The sequence below is a fragment of the Haplochromis burtoni genome, unplaced genomic scaffold (assembly GCF_018398535.1).
Source record: "Haplochromis burtoni strain Fernald_Lab_line unplaced genomic scaffold, NCSU_Asbu1 Contig_180, whole genome shotgun sequence".
Lineage (NCBI taxonomy): Eukaryota > Metazoa > Chordata > Actinopteri > Cichliformes > Cichlidae > Haplochromis > Haplochromis burtoni.
The window spans coordinates 575,544-593,043 of NW_024582541.1; the positions used below are offsets into that span (position 1 = coordinate 575,544).

General features: G+C 40.9%; 1 protein-coding gene across 13 annotated transcripts in view; it reads left to right on the forward strand.

The window, feature by feature from the left end:
* The window catches only part of cacna1g (calcium channel, voltage-dependent, T type, alpha 1G subunit), a 207,837-nt gene that overhangs the window by 183,761 nt on the left and 6,576 nt on the right, over positions 1 to 17,500 (forward strand). For 9 of the 13 annotated variants that reach the window (XM_042225737.1, XM_014337482.2, XM_005934426.3 and 6 more), the window contains 8 exons: positions 1,479 to 1,549; positions 4,425 to 4,503; positions 4,868 to 4,989; positions 6,461 to 6,880; positions 8,244 to 8,396; positions 11,631 to 11,753; positions 14,607 to 14,802; positions 14,992 to 15,161. In XM_042225737.1, coding sequence (XP_042081671.1) covers positions 1,479 to 1,549; positions 4,425 to 4,503; positions 4,868 to 4,989; positions 6,461 to 6,880; positions 8,244 to 8,396; positions 11,631 to 11,753; positions 14,607 to 14,802; positions 14,992 to 15,161 — 1,334 coding nt within the window. Of the gene's footprint in view, positions 1 to 1,478; positions 1,550 to 4,424; positions 4,504 to 4,867; positions 4,990 to 6,460; positions 6,881 to 8,243; positions 8,397 to 11,630; positions 11,754 to 14,606; positions 14,803 to 14,991; positions 15,162 to 17,387 lie in introns of all 13 variants that reach the window. The other 4 variants (XM_042225742.1, XM_014337484.2, XM_042225743.1 and 1 more) reach the window with 3 other exon arrangements.

Sequence of the window (17,500 nt, forward strand, 5' to 3'; positions counted from 1 at the left end):
ATAAAGTTAGATTGTTTTGGAAAAATCACCTTGAGGCAGTTTGAACTGTTACTATGTTTTCAAGGCTGTCTTTACAGCTGATTAATGGATGTAATGTTTATCAAGTTATGGTCAGCGCTTTGCTAATCTGTCTGGCATATGTTTAGATGTTTCAGTGGTAGCAGCTGAGGTGCAGACAGATGCCTTTCGGTGGTAAATGCATCATTAGTGGCCATATAATTATTCAGAGAAAAGTGGTGTTTCTCACTGGAATATGTGTCATGTTAGCTGAGCTAATATATTGAAGCTAACAGATGTCTGGCAGTGTGGGTTAAAAGTGTGTGGTTAAAATAAAAGTACATTTTTTTGCAAATGTGGGATTTCCCTTTTTTGTGTCCTATGTTTACTGTTTTTTGTTAATATGTGAGTAATTGATATAGATAAAAAAAAATATCTCTTATTATTCCATAACATGTTTTCTTCCCAGTTTAAAAGAGATCCCGATAGCACTGTGATTCTATTGATGCTTATTTAGATTATTCATCTTGTGTTTAGCAGGACTGTACATCTATCTTTACATTAATGCACATATTTAATCAGCTAATCACATGGCAACATCATAATAGGTAAGACAGGTAATCTAAGTGGCTTTAAGCATGATGTGGCTTTGGTGGACGATGGTTTGGTGGTTTGTTGATCTTCTGGTATTTTCCTGCACAACCATCTCTGGGGTTTACAGAAAATGGTCTGAAAAAGGGAAACTGTCCAGTGCATCTCTGTGCATAAATGCCGTGTTGATGTCAGTGGCGCATGGCCAGACCACTTCGAGCTAATACAGTTATGCAACACTAACAAAAAGAAGTCTGTATTACAACCAAGGTCTGCAGACGAGCATCTCTGAATGCACAACACACAAACCTTGAAGCAGATGGGCTACAGCAGCAGAAGACTACACCAGGTGCCATTCCTCTGGTTGAACAATAGAAGACTGGAAATCCTTGCATACCCTGATATTATCAAGCTGTTTATGTTGCGAGTCTTTATTGGCTGATAAATCCCAAATCACTTAAATTAGGATGACAAAAGCATTTTACAGAAGTGTTATGTCTTAAATCTGATTTTTGTGCTGTGTATTGAACGATTGCCCAGGAGGAGTCGGGGGGGTCATTTGCTGCCTAATTCCTTGGGTTAATGTTTACACATTTGCTACAATGTATCATCTGTCATTCTTGCTGTAGTTCAATTGGTGCTCAAGTCATACTGGTAACCCTACCGAGTCACTGGGGGATATGACCTCAGGCATGTCGTCTTAAGAGCTCAGTGGTGTTTAATACAAAAAAATTAGTGACTAAGCTAACAGAGCAGGATTAAACTGTAAGTGAGAGAAATGTTGTGTCCTTTCAGTTCCACAGCAGGCCTGCTCTGTTATGTAAGACTGAAAAATCATAATATTGGTGAGATGTTGTTTTTTCATTCTGTGTGTTTGCGTGTCCCCACAGTATTGAAGCTCTTGAAGATGGCGGTGGGGATGAGAGCTTTGCTGGACACCGTTATGCAAGCCCTGCCTCAGGTACGCGCCGCTAAATAACACCCACCAAAGCCGCGAAACTCTCCTTCCGTCCTCATCTGCATTTTTTTTCCTCCATGGATTTCACATCCCACAGAAACTGTCCCTAAAGTTACATCTCAAAAGCATTTCCTTTTTTTGTGTGTGTGCTGCAGATTCTGCAAGGCGTCGTCTTTCTCACGAGTTTTCTCTGCTCAACTCCAGAGACCCTTATTTGCATTAGAAGCCCCCTGCAGAGATTGGAAAGTGAATGTAGCTTCAGGTTTTTGTTTTAAACCCTAGGGTGGGTGGATTTGTGGGTGATAGAGTTAGTAAATTAGAACAACTTCTGCAGTGTTTTGCAGAAAGTCAAAAAGTCTTATATTCGCAATGTTCTTTCAAAACACCTCTGTTGTTCCTTTTCAGAGAGACACAGAGATCGAGTGTTGTTCCAGGCTCCTTGAGCTTGTCAGAAGTGTTCATTATTAATAAATCTGATGATAGGCGGGTGGTGGAGGTGCGAACAGGTTGCTACATGCTGATAATCATTGACAGCAGCAAACCATAACACTTTTCATTATTTAAACCACCCCTGTCTCAAAGCTCTAATCCCTTGTTTTTCCTATCACTTTCTACAGCTCTTCTTTTTATTTTTATTCCAATCTTGCACCTTTATTTTGTAGACTGCATATAAAAATGGGTTGGTTAGGAAGTCCTTTCTCCATATACAGGTTAATTTTAAGGCTACTTGAAGGCTCTAGAGGCATTTGACTCAGTCGCACAGTGGCAGACTTGGACAAGAGCCTCAGAAAAACTATGTAATCTAAAAGAGAAAGCCCAGTTGAAACAAATTGATCAATGACACCTCCTCTAAATGTACCATTTATGCATTAAAATCGATTCAGTTTGGACTGTTTCAGTTAGTGTCTCTCACAAGGCACTCTGCACACCGCTTTGCAACCCACCTTCACCCCAGATACTCCTTTCATGCTGTATCTGACTTGTTCAGTGTCATCAGAAAAAGGAAAAAAGAAAGTGCTCTAAAGGATTATTCAACAGGTGCTCATCAGTAGGGCGAACAAAAGCTCAATATAAAAAAGGGTGCGGTTGCTAAGCCACTCTGTCAAGGATAAAATGTAACAAATTTATTCTTGAAGCAGTTCAGCAAGTAAAACAGGCCAACGGGTATCGACTCTCTCTTCATCAGGGTCTCACAAATACACAATCAGTCAGGATTGAATACCACCAAGTAATTCAACCCCTAAGGGTACTAAAAATTAAAAAGACAGATTTATCAAAGAAAATACAAAACAATCTGCGGATAAAGGACAAAAAAGTTTATTCTAAATTTACAGTAAATCAAAATAGAACATAATCAAACAGTTAAAATACTGCATACCAAGTAGACTATTTTACCAGACAAAACATGATATTGTATAATAGAGTGTAATAATCAGTGTCATGCTCTGTTCTGTGCTGGGACACTCATCACACACATATATATGTGGGTTGAAAGTTACTAATTACCGCATATTATAGGCTAGATTTTACATAGAAATCACATACCTGTTAATTGCGCTCAATTTCAGTTTTCCAGCTTTTTTAAACGTGCAGATTTGTATTTTCAGTAGTTTATTAGGTAATTTTGTAGCTTAAGAGTTTAGCTGGGAAAAGCAACATTGTGATGGTGTCATTTGAGATTTAAGTGTATTTTGTGATTATACAACCATCGAGTCTGGGGAGGTAAAGAGATGTGTCAGGACCAATCAGTTGTAAAATCACACACACCAAAATCCATGGCTTGTCTAGTCCACAAGGTGGGTTGCCAATGTAATAGATTTTATTGGCTTAACCCCAACATCTGCTGATGTTTTGCCATTTTGGAGGAGGCCAGAGAGTCATGCCCAGTGGAACCTTTTGACGTACAATGATCTGTCTTCTATTTGGCATTGTTCATTTTTGTTTTTGTTTGTTTGTTTTTTCTCATCTCTTTAATGGCAAAATGCTAGCTAATTTCTAATTGTGCGGTGGATCCACTAGCTTAACTCTATAAAATTCATTTTTACAATCATTGGCTAGCACAGACCAACAGAGTAATTGTGCAAGTCAGCATTAATATATGTGTACGAGCAGGAGAACACCAAATCACATTTACCCTTATTATCATACAGATTGATTTACCCTACGATAAATAGATAGCCCTTCAGATTTAGCATTTTGAAACTGGACACATCAGTCACAATGCTGGCCTGCTTGAAAAAGATCATTTACAAAATGAAAGTCAAGTTGTCCTCGGAGAGACTTAAACTAGCCACTGAGATGAACTCAGACTCCCCAATAGACTTGTACACAGTTGGAGTCCAGAGGAGTTGCCCCCTTCAGAAAGAATGCAAGGTTACGGCACATCCCCACTGACTTAACTTTTCAAACCCAAAAGCAACACCAATCTTTTATGCACAGCCTACCTGCACTCATTGTCAATTTATTATTTTCCAAATGAATAACCAGATCATGCTAGTTGTCTAGATTGTAACACATTAACTAATTTTCAAATTAACAAAATAAACAACCCGAATACAATAAACAATTGGCTGTGAGTGATGTCAGCAGCACTAGATGGCAGCGCTGACGCTGTGGTGCTGTCCATCTTTACCTGCTTTCTGTCAGACACTCATTCACATCATTGAAGCATGCATTCGCTTGGATAGGAGATGTGTTTATTTAACAAATGCTCAGTCACTACAGCTTATCTTATACTTTCTCTAACTGCTCTAGAACCATCCTCGATTCTACCCTGCCTCCGAATGAGAAGTTTGTTGTCCCTCCTTATTGGTTTATTTTCCCTGGGCTTTGTCTCCTCTGACTAATCGCTCTCTTCCTTCCTGTTGTCTCCCTGCAGGTGGGCAATCTGGGTCTTCTCTTCATGCTCCTCTTCTTTATCTTTGCAGCGCTGGGAGTGGAGCTGTTTGGTGACTTAAGTAAGAACACATGCACAATAAAGAGATACTGTGCAGGCAGTAGAAAAAGAAGAAAATTAAATCTCTTAGTTTCCACTCAGGTCATTCACGGGCATACACCGAGCATTTAACTCTCCCCTCTGTGGGTTTAATTCATCTGATATTAATTGCTTCCTCGAATCCTTTGTTGAAATACTATATTGATCTCCTTAATTGTATCTTGAAGCTTTCAGAGCTATAAAATGCTATCACACTAACTATTTTATTATAGGAAAATCCAACTGAAAGCCATGAACACTGCTATCTTTTTTTGTTTCATTCTCTTTTACTCTCTGGCTAATCCTCTTTTTGTTTATCTCCTCCCACTTCCCTTTTGTCTCTGCAGTTTGTGATGAACTCCACCCCTGTGAGGGTCTGGGGCGCTACGCTACATTTAAAAACTTTGGGATGGCCTTTCTGCTGCTCTTCAGAGTTTCCACTGGAGACAACTGGAATGGCATAATGAAGGTGAAACCAACTCTGCAGTTTCAGATCCATAGACCACTCATACTCTACATTCACTCTTTTGTATCTGCACATTCTGCAGGTCCAGTTCTGTTTTAAAATGACTCCGCAATATGAATGTGCTTGTAATGGATGAAAAAAACATCACATTGGGACCTTCACACCATACTCCATTTTTGTATATAAGTTGTTCATAATGTCAACTTCTGGTTTAAAAACTAAAAAACGGATGTCAGTCTTTAGTGCGGCCATCGTATTTTTGTAGCCAGATGAGACTATATTCAAATAATACTGCATTTACAGTTTGGAGGACTGTGGTTGGAGACCACAGCATGACGCACCTTATTGGGACAGAGTGCAATGAAGTCGCAATTTTGCTATGACATGGTTACATTGAAGATGGGGACCAGGTTTGCCACAGCTCAGTTTCCCTCTTCAAAGTGATTTTGTTGTTTAAGAAAACGACAAAATGCTATTAAGACAATCAGTTTGCAGTTAAATGGGGTCAAGCTAGCAAATACATACAATTATCAATTATCTGATAAAGTGGCACACAATGGAAATCTGTTGCCATCTGCATACACAAACATTCACATTGACTACTTATATTCAGGTTCCAATCAGAATCTTGTGTGTTTGCAACAGAAATTCTTCCACAAATTGTGAAGTAGTTGCTGCAGGACTGTGATTCAACGGCAAAATGACAGAAGTGCTCTGCAATCAGAATGCAACCAGTTGAGTGGAGTTTCCTACTGCAGAAAGACTGAGTTAGATAATTGCACTGTGTTGGCACTCAGTTTTTGCAAACCTTCAGCACTCTGAGAGCGATTGCAGTCGCAGTTGCAGTGTTGTTTGCAGGCAGATTGCCTTATGCTCGAAAGAGGTCACCCAGAAGTTGAGAGTTCCACATGCTCTAACAGCAACAAAAATCAGTGCAATTACAAGGCAATGACCGATATTTCCAAGTCTCAAGGAGGATGCCGTCCTGTTTATTCCCCAGTGTTACTGAATAAGCCATAGGAGGATGTACAGCTAAGTTGTGAGCTTAAGTTGATTTTAAACAAACACAGATTCATGCTAATTAGTAACACATGAATAAAATCTTCACCACCAAAACCAAAGCACAGATATTTTGGATGGTGTGTTAGTAGAGTTAACCAGGAAGCATTATTAATGGTGAGATAATTCACTTTAAAATGCTCCCAGAGGTAAAAACACCACAGACCAGCCTAACATCAGTGATTAAAATTAGCTTAGGTGACACCTGGCAGACATCCAGTAGCTAAATCCATCAGTAAGCCAACTTGAGTGAGGGGTCACTGCAAACCAGTACAAAGTTGTTCTTACAAAGTTGTTCTTCTTGCTGTTGTAATGATCATTGGCTGCGAATGGTCACCCACCTGTAGGTGCATGTTCTTAACTAGAACATTTAACTAGAATACTATTAAATCCACCGTCTGTACGGTCTTTCCAGGATACGTTGAGGGACTGCGCCCAAGATACAGGCACCTGCTACAACACTGTGGTTTCTCCCATCTACTTCGTCTCCTTTGTCCTGACCGCTCAGTTTGTCCTGGTCAATGTGGTCATCGCAGTACTGATGAAGCACCTGGAGGAGAGCAACAAGGAAGCCAAGGAGGAGGCAGAGCTGGAGGCGGAGATGATGGAACTGGAGATGGAAGCGGGGGACATAGCAGCAAGGTCGCCCCAGCTCAACCCTCTGACACTGGGTATGGACAGGTCAAGCTCTGGGGGTTCCCCCTGGAGGTCTCCCAGAGGAGTGGATACAGAGCAGGAAAGGGATGGTCCTATGGATTCACCCACTGCCGATATAACCAGAGACTCTGTAGGCATCAGAGCAGAATCCCCTTCATGCACAGAGCCCCAACTGGAGGTAAAGAATCTTGTCGCCAAACTAATCTTTTTTTTCTCTCTCTGTCTCTCAAAAAAAAGTTAATCTGTACTTCACAACAAAGCATCACTATTATTTGCCAGATAATCCCATTAAAAAAAAGAACAGACCTAATTCAGTTACTCAGATTAGCTTGTACCAAGCTGGAAACGTGATTTTTAATTCTGTTGTGCATTATAAGATGATTTGGACACTGCTGGGACCGGAGCCAGGCTGTGAGGCTCGTTAGATGACCCCTTCATTGTCGTCACCTCTAACTCTGGTTCAAACCATTAGTTGATTCAGCAGCTCGCGCTGAGTAATGCTGAGAATGTGGCACGCCATCTAAAAAAGTTGATTACTTGCTCTTCACTGGTCTCGGTACAATAACTGTAGTCCACCCATAAATAAACCAAGCCAGGGATGGCTATATTAGGCTGTGTTTACCAGACAGCCTGGCATCATCTCAGAATACAAATGGATGCATTTATCTGAAACGTACCCAAAACGGTTGTCATATTTTGAAGCTCTCAGGTGAAGATCTTTGTCTGCTGCACGTGCACTACGCAGGACTGGACATAGCTCCCTCGCATATCAGACGCTAGTTTGCAAATGTCTGGGTCTTTCTTGGTTATGCACAGTCACATCCAGAAAATATAGCTGTGCAGATTTATTATGCTGTGTGACCCACGCTGGCCCATATCGGGATGCTTTACAATTTGTGTGCATTCACGGCTACGTGTGTGTGTGTGGTTATGTGTGTGTCTGTGTTTAGCTGATCCCTCTAGAGGACATGCCAGTCACAGACAGGTCACAGTGCCATGGGAAAGCTGGACCACAGGGCCTTGTTGTTCACTTCAACAGCTATTTCCAGACAACGGGGAAATTTGGGGGATAGGAAATAGAGGTTTCACTATCGTTATCCCTCCCTAAGATCTTATCCTTCTTCCCTATGCTCCTCTCCCAAAACGTGAGCGGTTAAGGCACACTCTTCTCCCCAGCCTTGTTGAAGACCAGCTCTGCTGCAGTCTTGTAGTGCCCCCTTGTGGGTTTGAGTGTTAAAGGTGTTTGTTTACTACATTGCTGTGCAATTTGAAAGATTCGACAGGTCATTTAGTAAGAGGCCCTTAGCAGCCCACAAGAGAGCATTTGTTCCCTCTGAGATGTTTCTCTTGTCTTTTGTGTTTCTATAACTGTTTCTGCCTGACTGACTGTCCTTTTCTTTGTGATCCATTCTTCTGTCCATACTTATTCGTGTATCTTTGTATGTAACTCTCCCCCTGTCCTTGTCTTCTTCTTTTTTCTTTTCTTTTTTCCTCTATTTCTGTCTCCGCTCTCTCTCTCTATTCTCTCTGCATTATCCAAGTTTGTCCAGCGGAGGGCACTCTTTGACTCGGTCTCCCTGGTCATCCAGGGTTCAATGGAGGGGGAGATGAGTCTCATGGACAACCTGTCCGGCTCTATCTGCCACTACTACGCGCTGCCCCCCAAGCCCAGCAAGCACAGCACCGACAAGAAGGTCAATAATCACCAGAAGCATCCCTGATGGATCGCCTCCTCCATGTCATATGTGGTTTCGTAGTGTCTTTATCTATGTGCACCATGTAGGGCTGCTCAAGTACGAAGTAACGAAAATACTAATATTTATCTTGTACTGTCACATCTGATGCTATTAATATAATACACACACTTGTTTTAGTAACACTACAAATTATCGATCGATAATAAATGAAGTATTGATTGTACAACTGAGCTTTGGGTCATAAGTATAAAGGTAATATAGATAATATGGATACTATAGATCATAAAATGAAAAACAAAGGTGTACTAATTGATTATTTACTAGTTAGTTGGACTGTAGTGCATCAAAAAAAATAAAGAGTTTTAACTTATGCTAATAATGTTTTATAAAGTGTTTAAATAGGCAGCAGAGATAGTGATGTCATCATTTAAAAGAACATTAATCAAAAGATGGGTGTGTTTGCACCTAGTTTAGAGAAAAAAGCTAATTATTTAATACCCTGCTGAATTTGTTTGCTCGCTTACAAAGAAATGAACACTCTCTAATTTTTATGATGGTCTTATAAAAGCACATTACATAATTGAGTTACATATCACTGAGTAAAATGAGTATTTGATTCCCAAGTAAAACATGACTCATTATTTATTGAGTTATTATTATTAAACCCTTGTTGGCAAGTACAGTGGTAAGATGTTTCTCACAGTTGGTCACCAGGTTTGCACACATCTATGCTGAGATGTTGGACCACTCCTCTTTACAGAAACTTTCTAAATCCTTTGGGTTTCTTGGCTGGTTTTTAGGCAACTTTAAGCTTGAGCTTCCTCCACAGATTTTCTATAGCAATGAGGTCTAGAGACTGGCTAGGCCACTCCATGGCCTTAATGTGCTTCTTCTTTAGCCACTGTGGTGGTATGGTCTGGGTTACTGTCATGTTGGAAGATCCATGCATGACCCGGCTGAGGGAAAGAGGTTCTCATCCAAGATTTTATAGTACAAGGCCCCTTGATGTGCTAAACTCAACCTAGACCCATTAGCAGAAAGAGCCCCAAAGCATAATGTTTCCAACTCTGTGCTTGACAGGGTAGATGGTGTTCTTTAGGCCATACTCAGCATTTCTCTTCCTCCAAACACGGCAGCTCGAGTTGATGCCAAGCAACTCAATTCATCTCCTAAACCTTCTCTGAATTATTTAGATGTTCACTGGCAAACAGAAACAGATTCTGTGGTTATTCTGGCTGAGTTGTAGGGGATCAAATACTTAATTCACTCAAAGCATGTTTGTCACACTTACATGTTTCACTTTTTCCACATAGGTAAGGTTTGGATAGCATTCTTTCCCACTAATTGAAGTCATTATCAAAAAACTGCATTTTGTATTTCCTTGCCTTTGTATAATATTACATTTTGTTTGATGATCTAAAACAGGGCTGTCCAACTCCAGGCCTCAAGGGCCGGTGTCCTGCAGGTTTTAGATGTGTCCTTGATGCAACACAGCTGATTTAAATGGCTAAATTACCTCCTCAACATGTCTTGAAGTTCTCCAGGGGCCTGGTAATGAACTAATCATTTGAATCAGGTGTGTTGACCCAGGGTAATATCTAAAACCTGCAGGACACCGGCCCTTGAGGCCTGGAGTTCCTCACTCCTGATCTAAAACATGGAAGTAAAAAAAATACAAGTAATGAGGATGGGGGCAAATAGTTTTTTACAGTATATGCATAAGCCTTAGCCTAGAAAGCAGCAAACAGAAGTATGAACTGTCCAAAGAACTCAGTTTTATTAAATAAAGACATCCCTGTCTGTTTAATATCCTGCAGCCCTACAACCATTACCATTTTTGTACTGGCATTCTTCTTCATTGAATATTTTCCCCTTACTAACCAGCCTCGCTGCCCACCAAAGCACAGTGCGTCATGTCCCACCTCAACTATGAGCTCATTCCCTCATTCACTTACACTCATTCATGCTTGGCAGGTTTTTGGTCTGCTTCTGCAGCCTCACTGGCGTGGTTTAAAGTTTGCCCATCTCCCCTACACAACGTGTCTCTGTATCTGTATGAGGACGTGACAATGCTTGTGCATTTACTCAGGTGATTGTGTCATTTGCCAGTCAGTCACAGCAGAGTGATAACCACCTAAAGCCAGCAGATCACACACTGTTAAATCCTGCACAGATGTGGCTCAATCAATAGGCTATGGATCACCTGAGCCACTGAATAATGCATCTGGGTGTCTGTTTTTCTCATTTGAAGCCAAATTTGGCACAATTACATTAGCGCTGTAAAACCCCCATCTTCTAAAAGCTTTAAATGGGTTTGAGATCTCAGCGTTAGATGCCACAGGGCAATGTTCTCCTTCTGATATGTTTCAGTCCCTGCATTTTTATTCACGAATGACCCATTTGCCTGACAGAAACAATTTCCCCTGTTAAACCAGTGTGAAGGCAAAAAAAGAAAATAGCAGCTCCTTTTACATGAGCCAGTACGGCGCCCCGCAAGGGACATGGGAGAAAAAAAAAATTAAGACGGACTTTTGCGAGATCTCACAAAACAAACTCGGGATCATGCAAAGGTTTTAGCAGATATTTGACGTTTACACAACTACATTCACGCCTCAAAATATCTTTAAAGTTTATTTTGTGACCCAGAAAGAGTAATATTACAACTACGTAGCTGCCGTCATTGTTGGAATTCAACTTTTTCGAGATCTCGCAAATGTTCATCGTAATTTTTTTTTCTCCCATGTCCCTTGCGGGGCTCCGTAAGCCAGAAATACTGAAGACTTTGGCTTCATCTCTGAGTGTTTCAATCTCTGAGGTGTTTTACAAGAGGTCCCTAGAAAATTAGGTTATTTGGATTCTTCTTCTTTAGCAACATAAGCAATTAAATGTGCCATTTAGTACTTAATGTAAATGAATCCCAGTGCTGTCGTGTAATGTCTTACTGGCATCATATTTCGCTGTTAAAGAATCTCTCTGCTGTGCCTGTGTCACAAAAAAAGTCCACTAACAGCTGACTAAATACAGCCGTTTTTTGGTGTTTTTTTAGTTTGTCCTTCTTCCTCTGTTGTTTTGCTCTGCTACATACTTCTAGTTTATATGTGGTGTTTTTTTTTAAACTTGCATTGTTCTGTTAGTTTCAGGTTTTATCTGTGTAACGTCCTTCTATTTATGTACTGCACAGAGTGCGCCTTTGTTTTCTCTGCTCACCAGTGGTTGTCTCTTCCTGCCTAGATCCCTCTAGCGGAGATGGATGCTCTGTCTCTGGCCTCTGAGAATTCCTGGTCCCTAGCTCTGACAGACGACTCAACCCCTGACGATTTTAATCCCCTATTTCTAACCACTCTGGAATGCAATGTACTGACAGTTCCTCTCTTCATCTTTCTCCATTGTTATTTCTTCTCCTTCCCCTCTGCAGTGGCTTGTACTGTCTCCTTCACTGGGTATTTCCAAAGTCACCTGACCCTCCCCACCACCAAGCTTACACACTGGGGTTTAACAAGGGGAAGCCAACTGGATGCTAAATTAGCTAAAATATATATTTTTTAAAAAAGAAGATAGCATTTATATGTACCACTAATTACTTATTTTTGAAAATAAGTAAAAACCACACACTTGTTTTTCTTTCTTCATAGAACGTCTGAATGAGCTCTTTGGCATGCAGCTCATTACAATTCTATTTGGAGTCGGCCATGTTGTGTATTTGGATTTCTTTGCTAAAGTTGCTGCTTCTAAAGCTATGTCCCAATCATAGGCCGCATCCTTCGGAGGACCCGGCCTTCGCGGTCTACATGAGCCAGGTCTTTCAAAGACCAGGAGGGCCAGAATACGAGGCTGTGAAATGGGACGGTCTAGCCTTCAGATTTGCGTCACTGCTGTCTCGGTGGAGTTTAATAAACTCAGCTGTCTGCTCCTCACTCACTAATATATAACAGGACATTGGAGTAAATTCTCGACCATCTCACACTTCTGTTTAATCAGTTTTCTGTTTGACATTTATTCAGCTGTGTGAAAACTTTAATCTCAGCCAAACCGATTTACTCAGGAACAAATAAAACACTGACAAAACCCAAGCAATAACATTTTTAAGTTATCTAAGTGTTATTGTTTGGCTTTTTTCAGTGTTTTATTTGTTCCTGAGTAAATCGGTGTTTAACCTGTTTAACCTGAGTAGCGAAAAGACCGCAGGGGTCTGAAAGCGATATGCTGGGAGTTAGTTGTTCTCACCGGCTCTAATGAGCCTCGACCTCCCAGTCAGCTATTGAGCTGGTGGGTAACAGACGTCTCAGAAAACGTCGGAGCACTTTTGCAAATATGCGGTGTCTTGATAAACCGAGCAGATATTTGAAGTTTACACGGCTACATTCTCGCCTAAAAATATGTTAAAAGTTTATTTTGTGACCCAGAAAGAGTAATAAGAGTAATATTAAAACTAAGTAGCTGCCGCCATTGTTGGAAACTGGAATTGGCTGGGCTATGAATTCTGGGATAGTTTGGGCCACGAAGGACACACCCGACCCATCCCTCAAATTCGGGGAAATGAAGGACGTATTAGTCGGTCGCATTTGGAGCAGCCTTCAAATTAGGACAGACTTTGTTGCCTAGCTGTGACGTAATCGGCCTTCAAATGCGGCCTCAGAAGGATGCGGCCTATGAATTGGGACCTAAACTGTTCTGAAATGGGGCGTGGCCAGCAGCAGCTCATTTTCAAAGCTACAGATACTAAAACAGCTTATTTGGAGCTGAGATTAAAAATGTATAAGCATAGCAAAAAAACAACCAATCTTTTTTTTTTAGTTTAAACTTTATAGACAGATTCTGGGAACGTGTGAGACTTTATTGAACTTGTCAAAATTGGATCTAATATGGGAAATATGAGTGGAGAACTTTTTCTGTTTTCTATGTAACTGATTCCAAATAATTAAATAAATAAAATGTGGAAAGCTTACACTTGCACATACAATAACAATGGGTCACTTAAACCATAGTTGACGCGTGACAACTGCTAAACAAATGAGACGTTGTGTTAAGTATAACAGTGAGTAAGGGTCTTGGCAAAAGGCATCTTCCACATCCTGGCATTCTTTGTCATGACCCCGTTCATTATTTTCTTTGAACATGTCGTCATGCACTGCAGCCCGTGTATGTGTCCTCACTGCAATTAAGCTATAGATCCCTCTATGACACACCATCCTACAGGCTCTGAAAATGAAATTGAATGTCGTCTGGGTGTCAGAGTATTATTAACCACCGGTTTGGGTCATTAATGATCACATGGCTTCATGACCAGAGAGGGTCACTGTCACCTTGGCTCAGCGTTGCTGCTGAATTAATACATATATCATCAGAAAAAAAAGAGCGCTGGCCAACGAGGTGCTCTTAATTGGATTGTTCTGGGACAAATGCAATAGAAAAATAAAGACAATGGAGTGAAGAGGTAGAGGTGTTCAAGTGGCTTTGAAGTACCCTGGTGAAACAAATTTATCTTTATTTCTCATTCCGCCTTTTCAGCCTGGTGTGTTTTACTTTCCAGTCCAGTCCAGTCCAGTAGAGTAGTGCGCCTCCTTACCTGCCAGTTTGCAGTTTTTTCTCCTTTGACTACTTTTTTCACTTTCTTCTCTCTCTGTGTGTAAACTCTGTTCTCTCCCCTCCTTCTTTCTTTTCCTTTGTGCTTTACGTGTGAGTCTTCGTCTTTTCTCGCAGTCCTTTCCTGTCAGCCTACTTCTGTAGATGTGCTGTATGCTGTCCTCTGGTGGTGTACTTTTCAGTCTCCTCTGAGCTGCCGTGTGTTTGCTACAGGGTTGTAAAGTGTGTTGGACCCCCTGTAGCTCTGTGCTGAATGGGAACTGATTCTTTAATGGGTCAGGCTGCAGGACACTGCCCTAGCTGACACACAATCACGGCTTAATGTAAAGTTATACGACCGACGGGCTAAAAGCAGACACAAGAAGCAGAGTGTCACATGCTTTAAAAAAGGAATTGGAAATGTTTCTGTGATCTGTGGCAGCTCTGTGCCAGTCAACTCCAATGTGCAAAGATCCTCTGTGTTTTCTGTGTATGCTGATGATCAGTACCTCTTTGTTGACATTGTGTCTTAGACAGTTGACAACCTGTGAGTGTACTGGTAAGAGTGTGAGAGTAAGTGAGTTAAAGAGCAGCCCAGGCTCTTCTTGTTCTGGGCGACCCTGATTGTTTTCTCTGCTTCCCCAGGCGGAGCAGCTTGGTTCTGGGGCGCTTCGGGACGACAACCTGTTGAGCGTCAGAAAGCCTGCGGTGGGACGCACGCACTCCCTACCCAACGACAGCTACATGTTCCTCTCGCCACAGCCCATGGGGCAAACATCTCCCACTGCAGCACACCCACAGGGGCCCCAGCACATACTGGGCACTCACAGGGCCCAATCGGGTAATGCCGCATTTCTCTTTAATGTCATTTAGCGTAGAATGTGTTTCATTAGGACAGAACAGAAATGGGTGGGCTTGATTTTTAACATAAAGCATTGTGGCATGAGGAGGTTATTTTATCTAAGGTAAACACACCTACTGTAACTGTTGTGTATTCACTGAAGGTGCCAGCACTGTGCTTTGTGTGCAGGCTCCAGTGGCTCGGTGCGTTCACAACCCGCGGAGTTTTCCCAGCAGCTGACTGTTCCCACAGACCTCTTCAGACCCATCAGCCCACACAGCCACTCAGATTCAGAGAGTATACCACGAAACCCACCGTCTAGACGCACACACACATTTAGCCGTACGCTACGCAGACAGGTGAGCAAAACACACTGCTTCAGATTTTCACTTGACTCCAAATTTACTTTTCTAGTTTTATCCTGTCTTTTTACTACTTAGTGTGATAATACATATCTGTATTATATGTCTATACTTGACTGTGGTCCTTAACTGTCTGTTCATACCAAACTCTATACAGGCTTATACAAACTGCTGGAGTTTTTACTGTTTGCTGCCAGTGGAATCGGTGGGATACGAGTTATGAGTATTAGAACCACTCTGGGAGAAAAATGATAATATATTGAATGGAAAGCAGTTATTTTTAAACCATAATAGCTAAAAAGAAAGTTTCGTTTTTTCCTGCTTTCTTCTATAACGCTGAATCACTAACTTATAATAAAAAAAAATTATGCATTATAACAAAATATTAGTACCTGTTATTAAATATAATATTAAAACAATTTGATACATAATGGCAGTTTTACATGAAACGATCAAGCCTTACTTTTGCAGATATTTGTGGCTACAAGTATTAACTATGCTCAACGTTTAGTGTATTAGGTAGTATTGTTTTATTGTGTCTTCATTTTCACCGTAAACCATAATAAGAAAACATGCCTCCTACACTGTTTTTTAAATTTATTTATTTATTTTATTTATTACAGTGTTATTATTAATAACAGTTTAATATATATAAATATAAATAAGATGCTGATGAAATCTCAAAATTAAAATGAAAGGAAATACACTTTTCTGTACCAAAGTTAGCATAGCACAGTTAGCATAGCATAAAAATGGTTTAGCTAACCTTGCCCTTTCAAGCTGCGCTACACAGGCCAGCTAGCTTAGTTCAGTCCAAATAAAAAAGAAAACAACTTTCTACCAACATCTAATGAAAATTGTCAATATGGCACAATTTAGTTCCACTCTAAACTAACTGATGAGAGCATATTTGTGAGTAGTATTGATTTTTTTGTTATATAATCTTGTGTTAGCATAACTGCTCATTTGAATGTCTTCCAAGCCTTGAGAAATATTCCTTGAAAGTATTTAAAAAATTTACAAGAAAGCTTACCTAAAAGAGTTCAGGGAGTGTGTGTGTTAAAAAATAATAGTCAAATATCAAGCGTGTTAGAACTGCATTGCCTTATATACTGTATTTCCATTCCACGAGATTGAAACACAGCACGGTGGGCAGCACGGTGGCACGGTGGTTAGCACTGTTGCCGCACAGTAAGAAGGTCCTGAGTTCAATTCCTGGCCGGGGTCTTTCTGTGTGGAGTTTGCATGTTGTTTGCGTGGGTCCTCCACAGGTAGTCTGGCTTCCTCTCACAGTCCAAAGACATGCAGCTTGTGGGGATAGGTTCATTGGATAATCCAAATTGTCACTAGCTGTGAATGTGAGTGTGAATTGTTATATGGTTGTCTGTCCCTGTGTGTTAGCCCTGCGACAGACTGGCGACCTGTCCAGGGTGTACCCCGCCTCTCGCCCTATGACAGCTGGGATAGGCTCCAGCTCCGCGACCCTGAAAAGGATAAGCGGAAGCGGATGGATGGATGGAGATTGAAACACACATCTTTCAATAAATCTCTGCAGCTATTTTCCATTTCTCTAGCAAAGTATTAAGAAATGAGGGGTGGCTCAAGACTTTTAAAACACTTTATATCACAACAAGAAAAACGAGCCTGTGCTAAAGCAGTGATAGCCATCCAGTTCTGCGTGCAACCTTTCACATTTTTATATAACCATTTTTATCTACTCCGTGGTCCAGATAAGGAAACGCATAGTAAAGTTCTTTACTATCTTTACTTTCTTTACTATCTTTCAAATTAGATAATAAGCAGCCTGAAAGCCTGTCGGGTCCTTGAGGTATCCAGATAGAGAATGCCTCAGCAAAGACATCAGCAAAATTCCCAGCCATCATAACTTATTTAAAAACATCACCAAAACTAACCAAAAAGGAAAACTTTATCATATAGTCACATTTGGAATATTAATTGTCAGCTTTATCAAACAGAAATTAATGCTCCTATAATATGCCTTTTTTGATAAATCAGGCCTTTAATCTTAATTCAAAAGACTCTATCCCAAGAGTGGCTCTAAAACTCCATGAAAGAGAATCATTTAAAGCTTTCCATGTTGGATGTTCTAAACATATTCACTTTCCCCCCTCTGTCTGTCTTCTTCTTCCTGGGGTTTTGTTTATTATTAACTGATCTGCTGTCTCATTTTTCCACACTGTATCTGTTGGTCTTTGATCTCAGCTCAGCTGGGCCCAAAAGCCGCCCGACCCTGAGCTGCTGTTCAAACACAGATACTCCTGTTTCTGAAACAGACAGTAGACTTTAGTTACCACTGGGCCTTTCAGAAACACTGG